The following is a 16,505-nucleotide window of genomic DNA, read 5'->3' as shown; positions in this document are numbered from 1 at the left end:
TTACTCTGCTTCCACCAAAGGAGCTCAGCTTCAGCCCTGCCCAGTCTGAGACTGCAGGGGACTGAGCTATATGCTGCAGTCGACCACACTATATGCACCATCACAGTAAAGCTATGATGAGAGTTTTTATGACTGAGATACACACAGTAGCCATTTAATGCTTCAGTTCATAGCACAAGTGCTAAGCTTGATGATAATAAGTCAGTGTAATGTTTCTTCACTAAAAATACAGCAACTCTTTGGCTTTCCTCAGAACAGATGCACTGCCAAGATTTGTTTATACCATACACCCCACCAGACAGAGTCGCAGCGTGCTAATGAAACAGTCACAGGTTTGATTTTCTGTAACACCCCATATGGGTCCATCAGTGTCCATGTGTCCTGTTGAAACACAGCAAGTCAGCCGCCACTCACTATTCCTCACTGAGTGCCATCACATATTGTATCTAATATTGCAATGTTAATATGCACAGTGACGATGCTGAATGATATCCATCAACTTTATACATGAAACCACCACCTGAAACAGCATCAGCAGGTCAGAAAGACATGAGATAAAAAAAACTAACTCAGGAGTCATGTCGACCATGACAAATAATACCCAGATAGAAAAGTGGGTATTATATCACCTTATATATATATATTAATCTCCCCTTTTATATATTGTCTTGTTTCAGTATATGCATGATCTGTGATTACTCATTTTCCAGAGGAAGTGTTCAGTCACTCTGGTGATCAAAACACTTCACAGGCCTCAGTTACAAATAAAGCAATTAGGCTGGTGACCTGTAGAAATCTATGGATCATATATGTAGCAACATTATATCTAGGGCCATCTGTAGTATTATAACACAAGCAAATGTCATTCAATTACCACTTCTGCCATCTCTCACAGGACAAACACTGAGGCACACACACACAACACTACGTGCAACTTTGCCTAAAATAGGATCACACATCAGTGATGAGACTGAGACAGCCTGAGGAAATGTGGCAGTGAACTACAGCTCTACTGACCAGTAATGATTTTACACATCCAGGTTCACGTCACAGCAGCCAGTCAGAGGCGTGAACACAACAGCACAAAGTCAACCCAATGAAACCCTGGCTTGCTGATGGAGAACGGCTGGCTAACCCAATTACATGTGTGTCGACTGCAGCTTTAGACAAGAAGCTGATGTGCTGTTTAAAGCTCCCTAATATGAAACAGATCCTATCAGGTCAGAGCAGTGGTGAAGGTTACAGTGCTGCTTTCATTATATAAAGCCCCTCTGTAATCTCTTCTGTCCTTGCCACTGGCTTTGTTACGCTTTGATTAACTAAGTTTAGAGCTTTAGCGTTTTTTACAGGGACTATCCATCTAAAATTTGGCCTTAGGTAATGAAAGACTGTACAGCTTTGACTGAGTGATGCAGACTAATGAGGTCGCTTCTATTTAAAATGATGCTAAAAAGCAAAGGTTAAGTGGCAAAACTGCTGCTATAAATCTTTCCAGACACAGCTATTGTGATATAATTCATTCACAAGAGTCACCCTAACCCTAACACTAATAGCATGGTGAGCTAGCTGACATCTACTGTAAACATCCACATAAAGACATGCATCTTTCCATTTGTTGTTCTGTCTCTTCATCTCTTGATATTAAGTGCTCTTTAAAGTGTAAACTCATTGAAATGCCCTTCTCACCTTTAGGGGATAGACAGAATAATGTAATCACCTGATGAATACAGACTTTATCTCTGAACACACATAATCATAAATGCAAATCTGTTATAATGATTCTACAAAGAAGCCTGATGTTCAGCACCTTGATGTGTGAGCAACACACGCAGTGACAACAAGGCTTCACAAATGCCAAATTATCTGTGCACCTGCAGGAGCACTGGTCAAAAAGACTCCAGAACCAATTTTGTTTATGACGTGTAGAGTCTGAACTAATATTCCACATTATTCCTTCTCAATGTTTGTATCTTGACTGCTTGCTGACAAAAGAAAACACTAACCTACTATACCTATTATACACAAACAATCCATGTTTCCACTGAGGATTTTTTTTCCATTTCAAGGAGTCAAAGGTCATCAGACTCACTCAACAACAAAATGATCCTGTGAAGTTTCAATCAGGAGGAAAAAAAACCACCATCAGAAAACCAGGAAATCTCTCAGCCTTTCGGCGACCAGCAGCACTCACCTTTTCAATTTTGTCCAGCCAATCTTTATTCTGGGCCAACTCTGCCATAAAGGCCTGGTGCTTCAGCCATTTCTTATGAAGCTTCTGGGTCTCGTCTCGGCTGCTGTCCCTCGCCATCAGCATCTTCTCACTAACCCAGTCCCCCAGCTGGCCGAGAGAGGCAGAAAGGGAGAGAGAGAGAAAGGAGAGATACTGTTGGTACCATAAGATACAGAAAAACACACACACACATACAGATAGGTGAATGCAGAAATTGTGTCCAGCTCACAAGAGAAAACATATCTTTGACTGTAACTGTCATACACTGACTTGGATTCCATACACATATGTTTATATTAACTTCTATTGTGTGAAAAATGTAGACAAATTGCTATTTAATAGGCGAATAACATATAAAATGAGAAATACAAAGTCCCACACATAGACATATATTTAATGTGACAAAGCAGAAACATGTAGGCAGACACACATTTGCTATATAAACAGGCATGGTGGCAATAATTCACATGTTCACGCTACAGAGCAGGGTCCACAGTATCAACACACATACACCTCCACTATCCACTGAAATATGAAGCCTAAAATCTGCTGAGGAAGACTGTGTCTGTGTGAGGCAAACGCCACATGTGCAAACGCCACATGCCTAAGCTAACAGCATCACCAGCATATTCAGGTCAGCTTCAGCACCCTCATCTATTTGTCACCCACATCCTCACACCTGCATGCAACATCTCCACCTGCAACTATACCATCCTCTCCTAACCCCACTGCACAGCGAATAACTCCTTTACCAGCGGTCTTTAATGGAAACAGTCCACCGGGTTTTGGCAGCTGCAGGCAGCCGCTGGTATCCGCATCCTCGCTGGTCTGCCGTCACACACATGCAAAGATGCTTTTTGCCACAGAGCCCGATGAAAAGAGAGAGGAAAAGGAAATGAAAAAGAGAGCTATACAGAAAGAGAGATGCCTTCTGGAGAGCCAAACAAGCGACGAGAAAGATGTGCTGAGCAGAAAACACCAGGCAGGAGGGTAAATAACAATAATACTGGAGGCTGAAGAGACAGACTGGAGACTCAGGATTGAGGCTGTGCTCCCCTCTCTCCTCTCTCTCTTTGCTGTGTTGCTGAGGACTCACTAAACCAGAAGCGAAAGAAGCTTTGGGGGCGGAACAGTGATGAGTGAGAGGGCAAGAATGAGAATGACTGAGAGAAGAAGAAGGGGAAAAAAATCCTCTTTCCCAAAACAATAAAATGGCAGGCAGCCGAGCCAGTGCATGGATACCCCTCCCCTGCCTCACACCTTCAGCAAGCAGGCGATAGAGTGAGTGAGCGAGCGGGCTGGTTGGAGGAGAGATGGAGTGGAGGAGGAGAGGAGTGGGAGGAGCGAGACTGGGATTGTGAGGGGGCAGGGAATGCAGGCAGCGCCTCCAGGCTCACCGGTCACGGCTAATGATGCTGAACTGGCAGGGATGGAGGGGGAAGGTGGGCTGTAAATGGTCTCAAAGCAGGAGGATGGGTGAGTGCGAGAGGAAAGAAAAACTGAAAAACTGAAGCTGAGATTTTCTGGCTCCTTTAATGGACTGAAGCACACCGGTCTCCACTAACAGCTGAGCTCACGACTCATCTGTAGCTGCTTGTGTTTGACTCTTCCCCTCCCACACTACAAACAGCATCCCCCTGTACCATCCCTCTCTTCCTCTATGCAGCAGTCCCAGGCAGTGGTACTCTCTGTCTCCAGCCTGATGCTGCTGCAGTGGTAAAGCAGGGAAAAGAGAGAGAGAAACAGGAGAGGTTCAGAGAGAGGAGAAAGGAAAGAAAGGAGAAGGAGTGACGGAGACAGTACAGGATTGGACAAAAACATGCTGTCTCCTCTTACTGAAGTTAACACACAGTCACACACGGTGCAGACAGGTAAGGACACGCCGGCTAACACGAGTAAACGCACCTCCCACATTAGCGCACACACATACAAAGTGTACAAACACACTAAGACTTGAGTGCTCATGAACATGCAGGAACACACAAGCTCACACACACACAGGTGTCATGACTACACAGGTCAAGGAGGGTCATGGCCTGATGCCCCCCTTGAGACTGTAAATGAATTGAAGGATGAAGAGACGGACATAGGGAGTGTTGGGGGGTAAGTTGGAGACAATGAATAAGTGGAGGAGGAGATGAGGAGGAGAGGGAAAACGAGGATGTGAGAAGGAAAGAAAGGTATAAACAAAGAAGAGGATGAGTCTCAAAGATGAGGGCGATTAAAGAGAAAAGAGCGATTTGAAGCCTCATCTCATATACAGGCTCCATCACCAGGTTGGCCTCCATCTAACAAAATTTATGTCAAGAAACCTTCTCAGCTTTGCTATATAATAAAACTATTTGACATTTGACAAATTGAAGAAAGTTGTTTAGAATATGTGGAACCAAAAATAATTAGTTCATTAAAAAATTAGACAAGAAAATTTCAATAACTGATCAATGTTTAGTCTTTTTTTGCTGAGCATTCAATATTTTTGGACTGGGGACTGTTGGTGGAACAAAAACAATTTGAAGAGGTTACCTTGTGACAGAGCTTTCTGCCATTTTATTGACTAAAACCTTAGCTACAGAAACAATTAACAATTAATTAATCGACAAAATAATTTACATATTCTATAAACATGTCACAGATGAGTCCAGGACTAATGCTACTGCAGGTGCTGTATGAAGAAGATAAAGGAGATGAATTGCCAAATGCTGAAAAAATATTATAAACATGCAGCCACTGTATTTTATATGTTTTTATAATTTATATGTTTTTAGCCATGCAGCCACTGCTCTTTTCTCGAAACAGACCCAGAGGTGAGTCCGGGTAAAAAGCTCTAACTGGGTTCACTTCTTCAGGCTCCTTTTGTCCTGAACATGGAGTTGTACTGTGGATAAAGTGGAAAAGAAATTGAAGATGGACTTTTAAGATTATATAAGAAGCTAAAAGTATTTTTTCTCAATATTTTTAGACTTGGATATTGTTCAGAGTGAGCACAGGAACTCCAAGACCAGACTATGTAAAAATTACAGGGTGAATTAACCAAGTGAATTGAGATCCTGGCTGTTTACCAGATGTGCAGTATAATACATACATAAATAAATACATGGTTCAATGAAAACAACATAACAAATATAACACAAAAATAAGGCAAACCTTTTATAAATACGTTCTGCTTTGTAATTAATGATGGTGCTTTACTGTCTTGTATTTTAGTAGAATAAATGAAGTACTCATAAAGGAACAGGTCCATCTATGGATTGTATCACAACTAATGTAACTGGTTCATCTATAAACATCCAGTCAGTAAAAACTACAAAATAAGGTGAACCTGGTGCATCTCACAAAAAACATTAACAAAGTCCTGTTGCACCACTCACAGATGTGGTCAAAAGTCAGATTTTTGCCACATGTCACTCCATAGCTGGTCACTGACAGTGTCACTCACACGCACGTTCACACGCACTCACTCCGCACGCACACACAATATATATATGCACACATAGACATAGACACACACACACACACACACACACACAGACACACACACGCACACACACACACACACACACACACACGGCTGGGGAGGACTCCTCATGGATACTGTATTTCTGCAGGCATGCAGACCACATATGAGTAGGCAGATAGATATATGCTGACACACACGCAAACACACACATATATGCAACGAGAGACATTGAATTAGTGATGAAGAGCTGTGCTGCTGAATTATTCAGGAGAGCCAAAGAGAGAAAGTTGCTGAAACTAAACAAGATTTTGGCCCAGAAAGAAGAGAATGACTGCAGGGTGAGAGAGCAAAACCTGCAACACAACTGGACGTGCATGAGGTGCAGACCCTGACGGTGATAGCTTCTAAAAACATACATAAAGGTAAAAGTGGTTATTGTCAAATTGTATTTACATTTTCCACAGAACCTCTGACAGAAGTGATGTCAAGGTGAAGCTTTGACTACAAACAGCAGAGGATAATCTGATATCATTAAATAAAAAATAAACAGGAGCTATTGCTATGTCGAGACAAAATGGAACAAAAGTTGATCCTGATGTGAAAATCATTTTTTCAACATTTCTCTTTCTGACCACAGGAGGAGTGTGAGTTATGTTGTGTTGCCACTAGAGGCTGCCAAAATGTGACATTAAATTTTAAGGATATTTCCTTGTGGAAATTCTCTAAAAGTAAAACTGCAGGTTTCTCACCTCATGGCAATCCTGGAGAAACCTCTGAAGTTCCCACTGGTCGTTGAGTTTTTCCAGCCACTGCTGGGCCAGTTCTCTGTTCTGGTTTCCCCTGTGAAAGTGACAAAAAGGGATCAATAAACTCACAACAAATTTAGACAGATTTAGGGGTGACTGTATCTATCTGGATTTTAAGCCTGATTTTAAGCCTGTATCTTGTTGATGGAGTTGTTCACAGGCAGAACAACAGTGAAGAACGATGAAGAAAACACTTTTGGATTTATGAGTCACTATAGTAAACGTAGTTATATGATCATTCTTGTTTTAACTCATTAATTCATTTGTAATAGTTTGAGAACATGAGATTTATTTGTCAACTTAAAATAAATGTAAATACTATATTTCTGTGTTATGTATATTCAACCATAACATCAATTACAGTTTGAACCATTCACAGCTTTGATTTAATATCAGAGAGAAATGTCACTGTGAAATTATTTATCACAGAGTCACAGTGTAGTACAAATAAATGTACAATGAGTTAATTCCATCCATTATCTATACCTGCTTATTCCTAACCAGGGTCCCAGGGATCTCCTGGAGCCTATCCCAGCTCTCTTTGGGTGAAAGGCAGGGGTCCACCCTGGACAGGTCACCAGTCCATCACAGGGCCACATAGAGACAAACAACCTCACACACTCACACTCACTCCTATGGGCAATTTAGAGTCACCAATCAACCTGACATACATGTTTTTGGACTGTGGGAGGAAACCAGAGTACCTGGAGAAAACCCACACAAGCACAGGGAGAACATGCAAACTCCACACAGAAAGGTCCCTGATGGGTTTAGAACCAGGAACCTTCTTCCTATGAGCCAACGGTGCTAACCAAGACACTGTGCTGCCCCACAAGTTAATTCATGTAAATGAAATCTAGAACCATATGGAGGTTGACCCCTCTTCTATTGTGAGGATCTGCATTCAACCCCCCCATTTAAACAACCCCCCAAACACATACACGCACACGCCTGCATACACATACACATACACACACACCGCCTCAGCTCTCACACAGATTTCATGGTCAGGTGTCAGTTGCGGCCCATACACACTGGGCTCTGTTTTCTGTGTTTTGTTTCATTTATACTTGTGAGTCCCTCTGCTTCAGATTCTTCAGCTGCTATTATCCTTTTTAAGATTGTTGTGTCAAGTGTGTGCAGCTGCGTCGGGCTTTGTCCTTTAGAATCAGCTTAATGGAGAACTCGGTCAGTGCGTGGTGTTCAGGTTAAACCAAACTCAGTGTGCCTGATGAAAGACACCTTAGAGGAGCATCATCTTAGAGTCCTTCTGTATATTTATCCCAAAGTCCAGATGTTTTCCTCTGTATTCCTTTATCTAATGTTTACATGCAGCAGAACACTTACATGCTACTATGAAATACTACTCATACTGCTTCTCTTCATACGTCATGAAAACAACAAGGCAAGTAGTGATATATTACAAAAAAATCAGCTAACACTGAGTCTAGGCTTTAATCCAAGTCTTTAGCCTTTTCGTTTTTTTTTATGTATCTGGTACCTGTTGGCGAGGGTGTCGATACGCTCCCTAATACGCTCAGAGTAGATGTTGTTCTGGCTGATCAGACTCTCTCCAGCCTCGATCACAGCTTTGATCCTGTGCAGGTTCAGCTCCATGGTGGTAGTGAAGTCCTTATGTTTCTTTATGGCAGCTTCAACAGTTTCCACCGTGGTGGGCAGCTCCACGTGGGCGAGGGCCGACTCCTGGAGGTAAAGACAGGAGCAGGGAGGTGATTTCTCAGTTCAGGAAACACAGCCAAAAAGCAACAAAAAAATAAAAACCCCAAAATACGCAGGAAAATATCACATGAGCACAGTTCAGATAAGAAAAATCAGGTTACATCTGATATGGGCTGGTGAAGAATCATAAGGGCAACAACCCATTTCACTCTTACAGAGTCAGTGTTGGTTGTTAAACCAACTAACATTGTCAATTTAACCTAATCTCACCCTAAAGCGAGTAGACAATCACACTTTGAAAATACTATGCAACGTGTACTCTCCTTTTCCATATGTATTGTACGCAAACTCCCACTTTTCATATACAGACCATACGTCCTTTGTTTTCAAAGCCTGGTATTACATCCATCTTGCTCTAGGATCAGGAAGAAAAATGATAGTTCATGTTAACTATTTGTATATTTCCCCAATTGGCTGAGTCACTACAAAGCTAACATCCCTGAGTTCAGGGATAAAACATTATAGTGTGTTTCATTCTGCAAATCATTTTGAAACTAAACTATTCAAATCAAATCTCTATCTAAATTCTCTAAATCAGCCCCCAGGCTAATAAGGAGACCTGGTCCCTGATCTATTAGCAAACCAAAGGACACACACGCACACGCACACACAGGAGTCAAGAGAAATCTCTGTCTGTGACATTTCAGATTGCAAAAACAAACCTCTGTGACTACTGGTCTATACCACATGGCACAGGATAATCTACAGATCTGGACATGTCAGTCACACTTACCAGAAAAAATGATGACAAGATGATTATATTACAAAACTGCTGCAAGAGAGCTGGAAATGTAAAAATACTTTTATAACTCACAGCAGGAATAATCATCATTCAGCTATGGTAAATCCTGTAACAATGTTGATATCTGCTTTAAAAGGTAGTGGACCTTAAACATACCAACACTTTAAAAATGAAATATCATTTGTGCCACTACAATTTTTTTGACAATGCCTGCAATATCATATTTTGTTAAAGTAATATAATCTCAATTCATGCAGCATCTAAACTGACTTCAAATTCAAGTCTGAGCTTTGCAAGCCAAGTACTTGTACAGTAAAGTACAAATTATGGACAGAATTCAGACAAAAGCAAGTAGAGTTTCCATTTTGTTACAATAAATGCACACCCAATCAATCACGCCTCACTCTCCTCCATTCTCTCCACTTTTACCCAGGACGTTAAGTGCCACACCAGGGAGAACAAGACGCTGGACCTGCTGTATGCAAACGTTAAGGAAGCATACGACTCTAACCCCCTCCCCCCACTTGGCTGTTCTGATCACAACCTGGTGCAGCTGCTCCCCGAATACACACCCAAGGTGAGAAGCGAACCTGCACAGATGAAGACTGTGAAAGTGTGGACTGATGAGGCCGGTGAAAGACTGAGAGACTGTTTCCAGACTACAACTTGGGAGACACTCTGTAGCTCTCATGGAGAAGACATCGACAGCCTGAGACACCGCATCACAGACTACATCAACTTCTGTGTGGAGAACACGGTACTGACCCGGAGGGTGCGGTGTTTCTCTAACAACAAGCCCTGAGTGACCCCTGAGCTTAAAGCCCTGCTGGCAAAGAAGAGGAGGGCTTTTATTTCAGGGGACAGAGAGGAGCAGAGGAGAGTTGAGCATGAACTCAAGTACAAGATCAGACAGGTCAAGAACAGCTACAGGAAGAAGCTGGAGGAGCGGTTGGAGCCGAACAACGTTTGAGACGTGTGGAGAGGCCTGAAGACCATCTCTGGCCATGGACAGAGAGGAGGCACAGGGACGGCTGATAAAGACCATGGCTTGACCAATGAGTTAAACCTGTTCTTCAACAGGTTTGATTCCAGCCCTCCTCCCCCCACTTCACACATCTACAGTCCAGCGGATACACCCGCCCCCATAACCAGCCCATCTCTGCCCACCACTCCACCCCCCTCTCCTTAACTTCAGATCAGGTCAGGAGAGCACTGAGGCGGCTAAAAACCAGGAAAGTTGCAGGTCCGGACAGCATTAGCAGTTGTAATCTCCAGAAATTCTAGATGACTCGGCCATTGTTGGCTGTGTGTCTGGGGGGAACGAGCTGGAGTACAGGTCAGTCATCATGGACTTTGTGGACTGGTGTGAGTGCAACCACTTGTGCTTAAACACCAGTAAGACGAAGGAGATGGTGATCGACTTCCGGAGGAGGACACCACATCACACACCGGTGAGCATCCAGGGCTCAGAAATTGAGATAGTGGACAGTTTCAAGTACCTGGGCGTTCACCTAAACCATAAGGTCTGGACTGGACTAATAACACCGATGCCCTGTACAAGAAGGGTCAAAGTCGCCTCCACCCTCTGAGGAGACTGATGTCCTTTGGAGTGTGCAGGCCTCTCTTAAGGACATTTTATGACTCTGTGGTTGCCTCTGCTATCCACTACGCCGTGGTCTGCTGGGGAGCAAGCAGCACAGACAGGGACAGAAAAAGACAGCTGGTCAGGAGGGCCGGTTCTGTCCTGGGCTGTCCACTGGACTCTGTGGAGAAGGCGGGTGAGAGGAGGATATTGGCCAAGCTGACATCCATCGTGGACAATACCTCTCATCTACGGCATCAGACAGTGGCGGCGCTGAGCAGCTCCTTCAGTGGAAGACTGTTACACCCTCCATGAAGGAAGGAGCGGTACCGCAGGTCTTTCATTCCCACCGCTGTTAGATTATACAACCAATCAATCTCATATTAGCTTATCTTGTGTAGTTTATTTTATTTTAGACATATTATATATAGCATTTTTATTTGTAAATATTTTGTACATTTGTAAAAAGTTAAATCTCTGCACACATTTTGCACACTTTTTAATTTTCATTCTTTGCACCTTACTGTTGTACTGAAAGTGAAAGTGAAAGTGACTTATATGGCCAAGTATGGTAACCCAAAATGCTCTGCATTTAACCCACCCAAGTGCGCACACACACACACACACACACGCACACACACGCACACACACACCTGGAGCAGTGGGCAGCCAATGCTGCGGCGCCCGGGGAGCAGTTGGGGGTCAGTTCAAGCTCAAGGGTCTCACCTCAGTCGTGGTATTGAAGGTGGACAGGGCACTGGCTATTCACTCTGTGCCACCGACAATTCCTGCCGGACGTGAGACTCAATCCTGCAATTTTCAGGTTACAAGTCCGACTCCCTAGTCATTAGGCCACGACTGCCCCCCTGTAGCTGTGGTAACAATTGAATTTCCCCACATCTTATCTTATTTTATCTTATCTTATCCTATCTTATCAGTGGCAGCCAGACTCATTCTGAAAGACATCACCTAAAAGCTGCAATGTAAAACACAGCCACATAAAAGCACATCACACACACAACATACAGCAGATGCTTCCATCTGGCTGCCAAGCATCATACTAGGGTACCTAAAAAAAATGCTAGAAGAGCTTCCTGGAGATGCCCCTTCTTAATGCTGATCAACTGCTTAGTCTTTCTTTGTCTCACCTGGTTGTTGAGGAACGACTCGGCCTGTTTAACGTCTCGCAGGAACAGGTGGAAAATGTGAGCCTGGACCAGAACTTCTCTCCTGCTCTCCCACATCTCCAGTAGCTTATTCCAGCCAACATCGAGCTTCTGGAGCCACTGCTGCAGGGCAGCCTGAGGTAGCGGAGCATCCTCTGACTCCAGCAGCTCGTTCATGGCCTGCAGGCGCTCGTAGTCCTCTTCATAACTGCACAGACAACAGCAGAGATCCCTGATCTCCAAAAAACTGCTATGTTCTTTAGGACTTTTTAGGTAACATAGGATAGTTCAAAACAAAGAATAAGCCTTTTGTCCCTCATTAACTCACTGTCCGATCTCCTCCTTGACGGCAGCGTGTTTGTTGATCAGCCTCTCGGCCTCCTCAAGGTCATTGGGCAACTGATCTGAAGCGGCAGCTGTCTGCGTCTGGACCAGCCAGGTGAGGAACGAGTCCAGGTCCTGTCAGAGAGACATGATTTACATTTCATCAATTCTGCTGTTAGTCTACACCAGAGGTCTCCAACTCCAGTCCTTGAGGTACACTGTCCTTCCTTTTTTTTCCAACTATTCCTGCCCTATCCACTGCTGATTACCTGGATCAGGTGTGTTCAGCCAATCAGAAACTGCAAGGGGAGGGATTTACTTTCATTTTATTTTATTTACCGAGGGAACGGAGGTGGTGAAAGATGCCAGTTCAGAAACATGTTGCTGCAGTTCCTATTGATTATCACTGAAAATCAATCAGCGTAATGGATTTCTTCCTGGTGAATGAACTACTTGTTTGTACCTGTATGAAGCTTTGCAACCTGCTAGCCACCATCAGTGAGTCCTCACAGCCTTGTAAGGTGCGTTTCAGCTCCTCCCACTCCACACTGATGCCATCAAACTGGACAAGAACCTCCATGGCCCGACCAGGATGAGCGGTGGCCAGATGCTCTGCCTCCTCCTGCATCACCAAACAGATACTGCATTACGGTAATTCTGGTCTTTTAGTCTACAGTTTGTACCTGCTATGTTTTTTTAACTCTGTGTTTACATTTGCTGGTGCATTCAAACTTTCTCGTAGCAGTAAGAGTGATTTGATTGTAGTAAATAGAAAAAGAAAAGAAAAGGAAAAATAAACGGGTAGATAATGGTAGCTTAAAACTGCCACAATGCTATTTTTATTTGCAATTTTTAATTTACATGGTAATATGACAGTAAAACCTTTAAATAAGTGCTTTCTCAAGTGTTTCTACAGTCACTGTGCTTTCCTACCTGCAGATGAAGTAGTTTGGGCTCCAGGACAGACAGAGCTCCCTCCATGGTGGAGAGGCGTCTCTGCAAAGCCAGGACTCCTCCCAGATCACTGCGCACGTACTGCGTGGCATCGATGGCTTTTCTTTTGTCCTGGATCTGGGACTTGATCTCAGCACACTCCAGCAGGTAGTTCTGCAGGCGTAACATCGAGTCCAACTGATCTTTCTTCTGCTCAACCAGCTCCACAATGCTGTTCCATCTGGTACGATGGGACACAGACAGGACAGAGAACAGGTCTTATAAAAACAAAACCAACAACATATCAACTGAGAAATATCACAACTGATAGGATTTAACCACTAGGTCATGGAGAAATGCTGTACTTACGCAGTCTAATGAGATGGAAAAGATAAACGTTCAGGAAAATGATACTGGTGCTTTTATTTTGTATTTCAGATTCTCTTAAGATCTGCTGCCCTTGACATTAAACTTGACATTGAGAAGAGACAACCTGCATGATATGAACAGCCACAATATATTTGAGACACATCTGCTGTGGTTTTCAGCCCAGGCCTCTTCTGCTTACATATCAACATACAATATGTTCTCCTGATCATTCTCCAGACCAGCAGGTCTCAGTACACACCCATATTCAGCCAAGAAACATACACACACACACACACACACACACACACACAGACCCTTGTGACTGTAATGAGGTAATGGCAGTGTCACTGAGAGGCAGACAGAATGCTCAGCGGGCACGACGGAAACAGCTCAGTGACGCTGACCTCAGAGCTGCAAAAATCGTCCTATAAATGACACCAGCATTTCACCAGTGGTGACTGGGGAGCTGAGGTGTGAGTGAGGAGGGTCGCTGCTCCACACACAATGAGAGATGTATTTGTGAGTATAATAGAATGCAGTATTATTTTTTTGAAGCATAACAATGAAGGTTTGCTAATATCAATCTTGATGATTATTAATCAAAAGACCTAAAAATAAAGCAATATTGTAATACTAAACATTTCATCTCAAAATCAGTAAAGTTATTGCCACTTTATATTTATGTTTCCACTGTCATTAACTGTGATTATTTACTATGGCTGCTAATTAGAACAGAAGCAAGAGAAATAGGAAAAGCTAAAAAGCTATTTAAAAGGTAGGATTAATATAATATAGTACAAAACTATGCACGTTACACAGTGAAAATATTTCACTAAAGGTACTGTTACATGTTTCTGTTTACAATCATTTCTTGCTGTTTCAATTAGATAGAAATATTATTTAGATATTATGTAGTTACTGTTCTAAAACTAAAACAGAATTTAATAACTAATATGAGAGAAGTCCATCAGAAGAGAAATGTGTTTCATTTGCATGTCTGTTTATATTTGTGGGACAAGTGCTCTCGACTGGCCGTGTCTTGACTGAGGCAGCCAGCACAGATGGTCGCTCCAAGACCGACACTCTGTGCCAGGGTCACAAGACTCATGGATACCCGGCCATCATGAACACTGGTGCCAGACATAACAGCGGTCAACGAATATAACAGAATCAGATAAAAAAGCCAATCCCATCTGTGGTTGGACGTGGCCGAATGTTACTGCAGATAAACACATCAGCCAGACAGAGACAGACAGACCAGCGCAGCAGACATGCAAAAGTGACGCATTTCAATTTATATCTTGGGCACCGAGGTCATGCTCCAGGAAGACCAGAAGGCAGTTGGGAGTTAGACAGAACAGGACATGAGATGTTTGTCAAAAGCAAATTTAAAACATGTCACTTTATCACAACACAATCAGAACAAAACGCACAGGAACCTGGAGCATGAATTCCCCTGAATAATTACAGTCCCTCCAAACTTTCTTCTTTTCTGCATCTCAGGTGACTTCCTCCACTTCCCTCTCCACACACCTACTCCTCCCCTGTCCCCGCAGAAAAGAATGATAGTGATTTGATAAACAAGTGCTCTGATTATCAGGCAGGTAGCTACATTTTCTAAATATTTTTTTTAACTTTACTTCACTGTTTCATTTACATGTCCACCAGAAATGGACTTTTAACATACCCTCCCAACTCTTAGGTGTTTCAGAGTCTTTTTTAACCGCACTACAATAACTCTAGATTTAAATTTTACAATTACATTTTGTGCATTTATTAGTGGACTATAACTGTGTCATGAACCAGGTGGAATGAGGGCCAGGAAATTGCCAGACACCACAACACAGATGTAAAGTTTTTATTCATTCTTTATGGAAAGGGTACTGGGTGCAGCTGATAGATTAACCAGGAGGTGGAATGCAAACCGAAGTGTTTATTGGAGGGTTGATTACTACCCCGGCCTAGATCTGGTAACACCAAAGGAGGCGAGGCAGATGGGAACTGGGGTCCAGGTTGTAGTTCCACAGAGCAAGTCCAGGTTGTAGTTCCACAGAGCAAGATCTGGTGGCGTTTCCTTGGTCAAAGGTTTCCAGATGATCTGGTACAACACAACTAAGAAAATCAGTACAAGATGTCACCCTACTGCAGGGTAACTTGGGATCAAACATTTCCTCGTGGGCAAAAAACACTCCTCTTTCTCTTCTACATAGCTTGGCATGGGTGGAACAAGATAAAGGTTTTCGTGAACAGCAGCTTACAAGGGCCAGGCCGCATAGACCAGATCGGTGCAAGACGAACCAATTTCACTGTAGACACCTTGGCTGAGTGAATTACAGATAATCTGTCAGCTTGTCTGTGGCTGTGGGGAGGTATATATGCTGTGACCAGAGGAGAGAGAAAAGGTGAACTCAATTACATAATCAAGTTGGCTGTAGATGAGTGGGTGACCAAACCAGGCTTTGTTTTCAAAATAAGAGCATGAAACAGGAAGTAAAGCTGCTGATCATCACACGGCTCGTTCTGACTGGTTTCACTCAGGAGACATGGAACATGGGATGTATGCGCAGTGTCCTGGGTAACTGGAGTCGGACAGCAGCTGGGTTTATAACCTTGGTTATAGGAAATGGGCCAATATACCGGGGGCTAGTTTGGGGCATTCCACCTTAAGCGGGATGTCCTTAGAAAATAGCCATACCTCGTGTCCTGGTTTGTACACAGGTGCTGGTCATCTTCTCTTATTTGCCTGCTGTACATAGCTGGACACTGAGCTCAGGAGAGCTTGTCTGGCTCTTCTCCATGCCAAATGGCTCTGAGGTTCCCCAGGAGTTGGGATCTCTAGAGCAGTTAATACAGAGGCCTGTTTCCAACTCCTGGTTTAGCCTCTCTGTTTGTCCATTAGTCTGGGGGTGGAAGACGGAAGATACACTAACAGTTATTCCCAACAATTTACAGAACTCCTTCCAGAACTTGGCTATGAATTGTAGGCCTCTGTCAGAGACGATGTCCTGTGGGATCCATCATGGAGTCAGAAAACATGGTCTACTAGAACCTGGGCTGTGGCTGAAGCTGAGGGTAATTGAGGGAGTGGAACACAGTACACCATCTTGGAGAAACAGTCACCAATTGTTATGGTGTTCATACCTTGAGAGGTAGGTA

General features: G+C 43.3%; 1 protein-coding gene across 1 annotated transcript in view; it reads right to left on the bottom strand.

Annotated features, from left to right (window-relative positions):
- The window catches only part of sptbn4b (spectrin, beta, non-erythrocytic 4b), a 68,799-nt gene that overhangs the window by 25,937 nt on the left and 26,357 nt on the right, over positions 1-16,505 (bottom strand). Inside the window, exons 19-25 of the mRNA XM_026298615.1 lie at positions 12,981-13,221; positions 12,511-12,669; positions 12,052-12,182; positions 11,706-11,931; positions 7,995-8,197; positions 6,437-6,527; positions 2,192-2,338 (exon numbers count right to left, since the gene is read on the bottom strand). Of these exons, the coding sequence (XP_026154400.1) occupies positions 2,192-2,338; positions 6,437-6,527; positions 7,995-8,197; positions 11,706-11,931; positions 12,052-12,182; positions 12,511-12,669; positions 12,981-13,221 (1,198 nt within the window). The remainder of the gene's footprint in view (positions 1-2,191; positions 2,339-6,436; positions 6,528-7,994; positions 8,198-11,705; positions 11,932-12,051; positions 12,183-12,510; positions 12,670-12,980; positions 13,222-16,505) is intronic.

The sequence above is a fragment of the Mastacembelus armatus genome, chromosome 13, assembly GCF_900324485.2.
Source record: "Mastacembelus armatus chromosome 13, fMasArm1.2, whole genome shotgun sequence".
NCBI classification, from domain to species: domain Eukaryota; kingdom Metazoa; phylum Chordata; class Actinopteri; order Synbranchiformes; family Mastacembelidae; genus Mastacembelus; species Mastacembelus armatus.
Note: the sequence above shows the minus strand (reverse complement) of the source record. Positions and strands in the feature narration are given on the sequence as shown.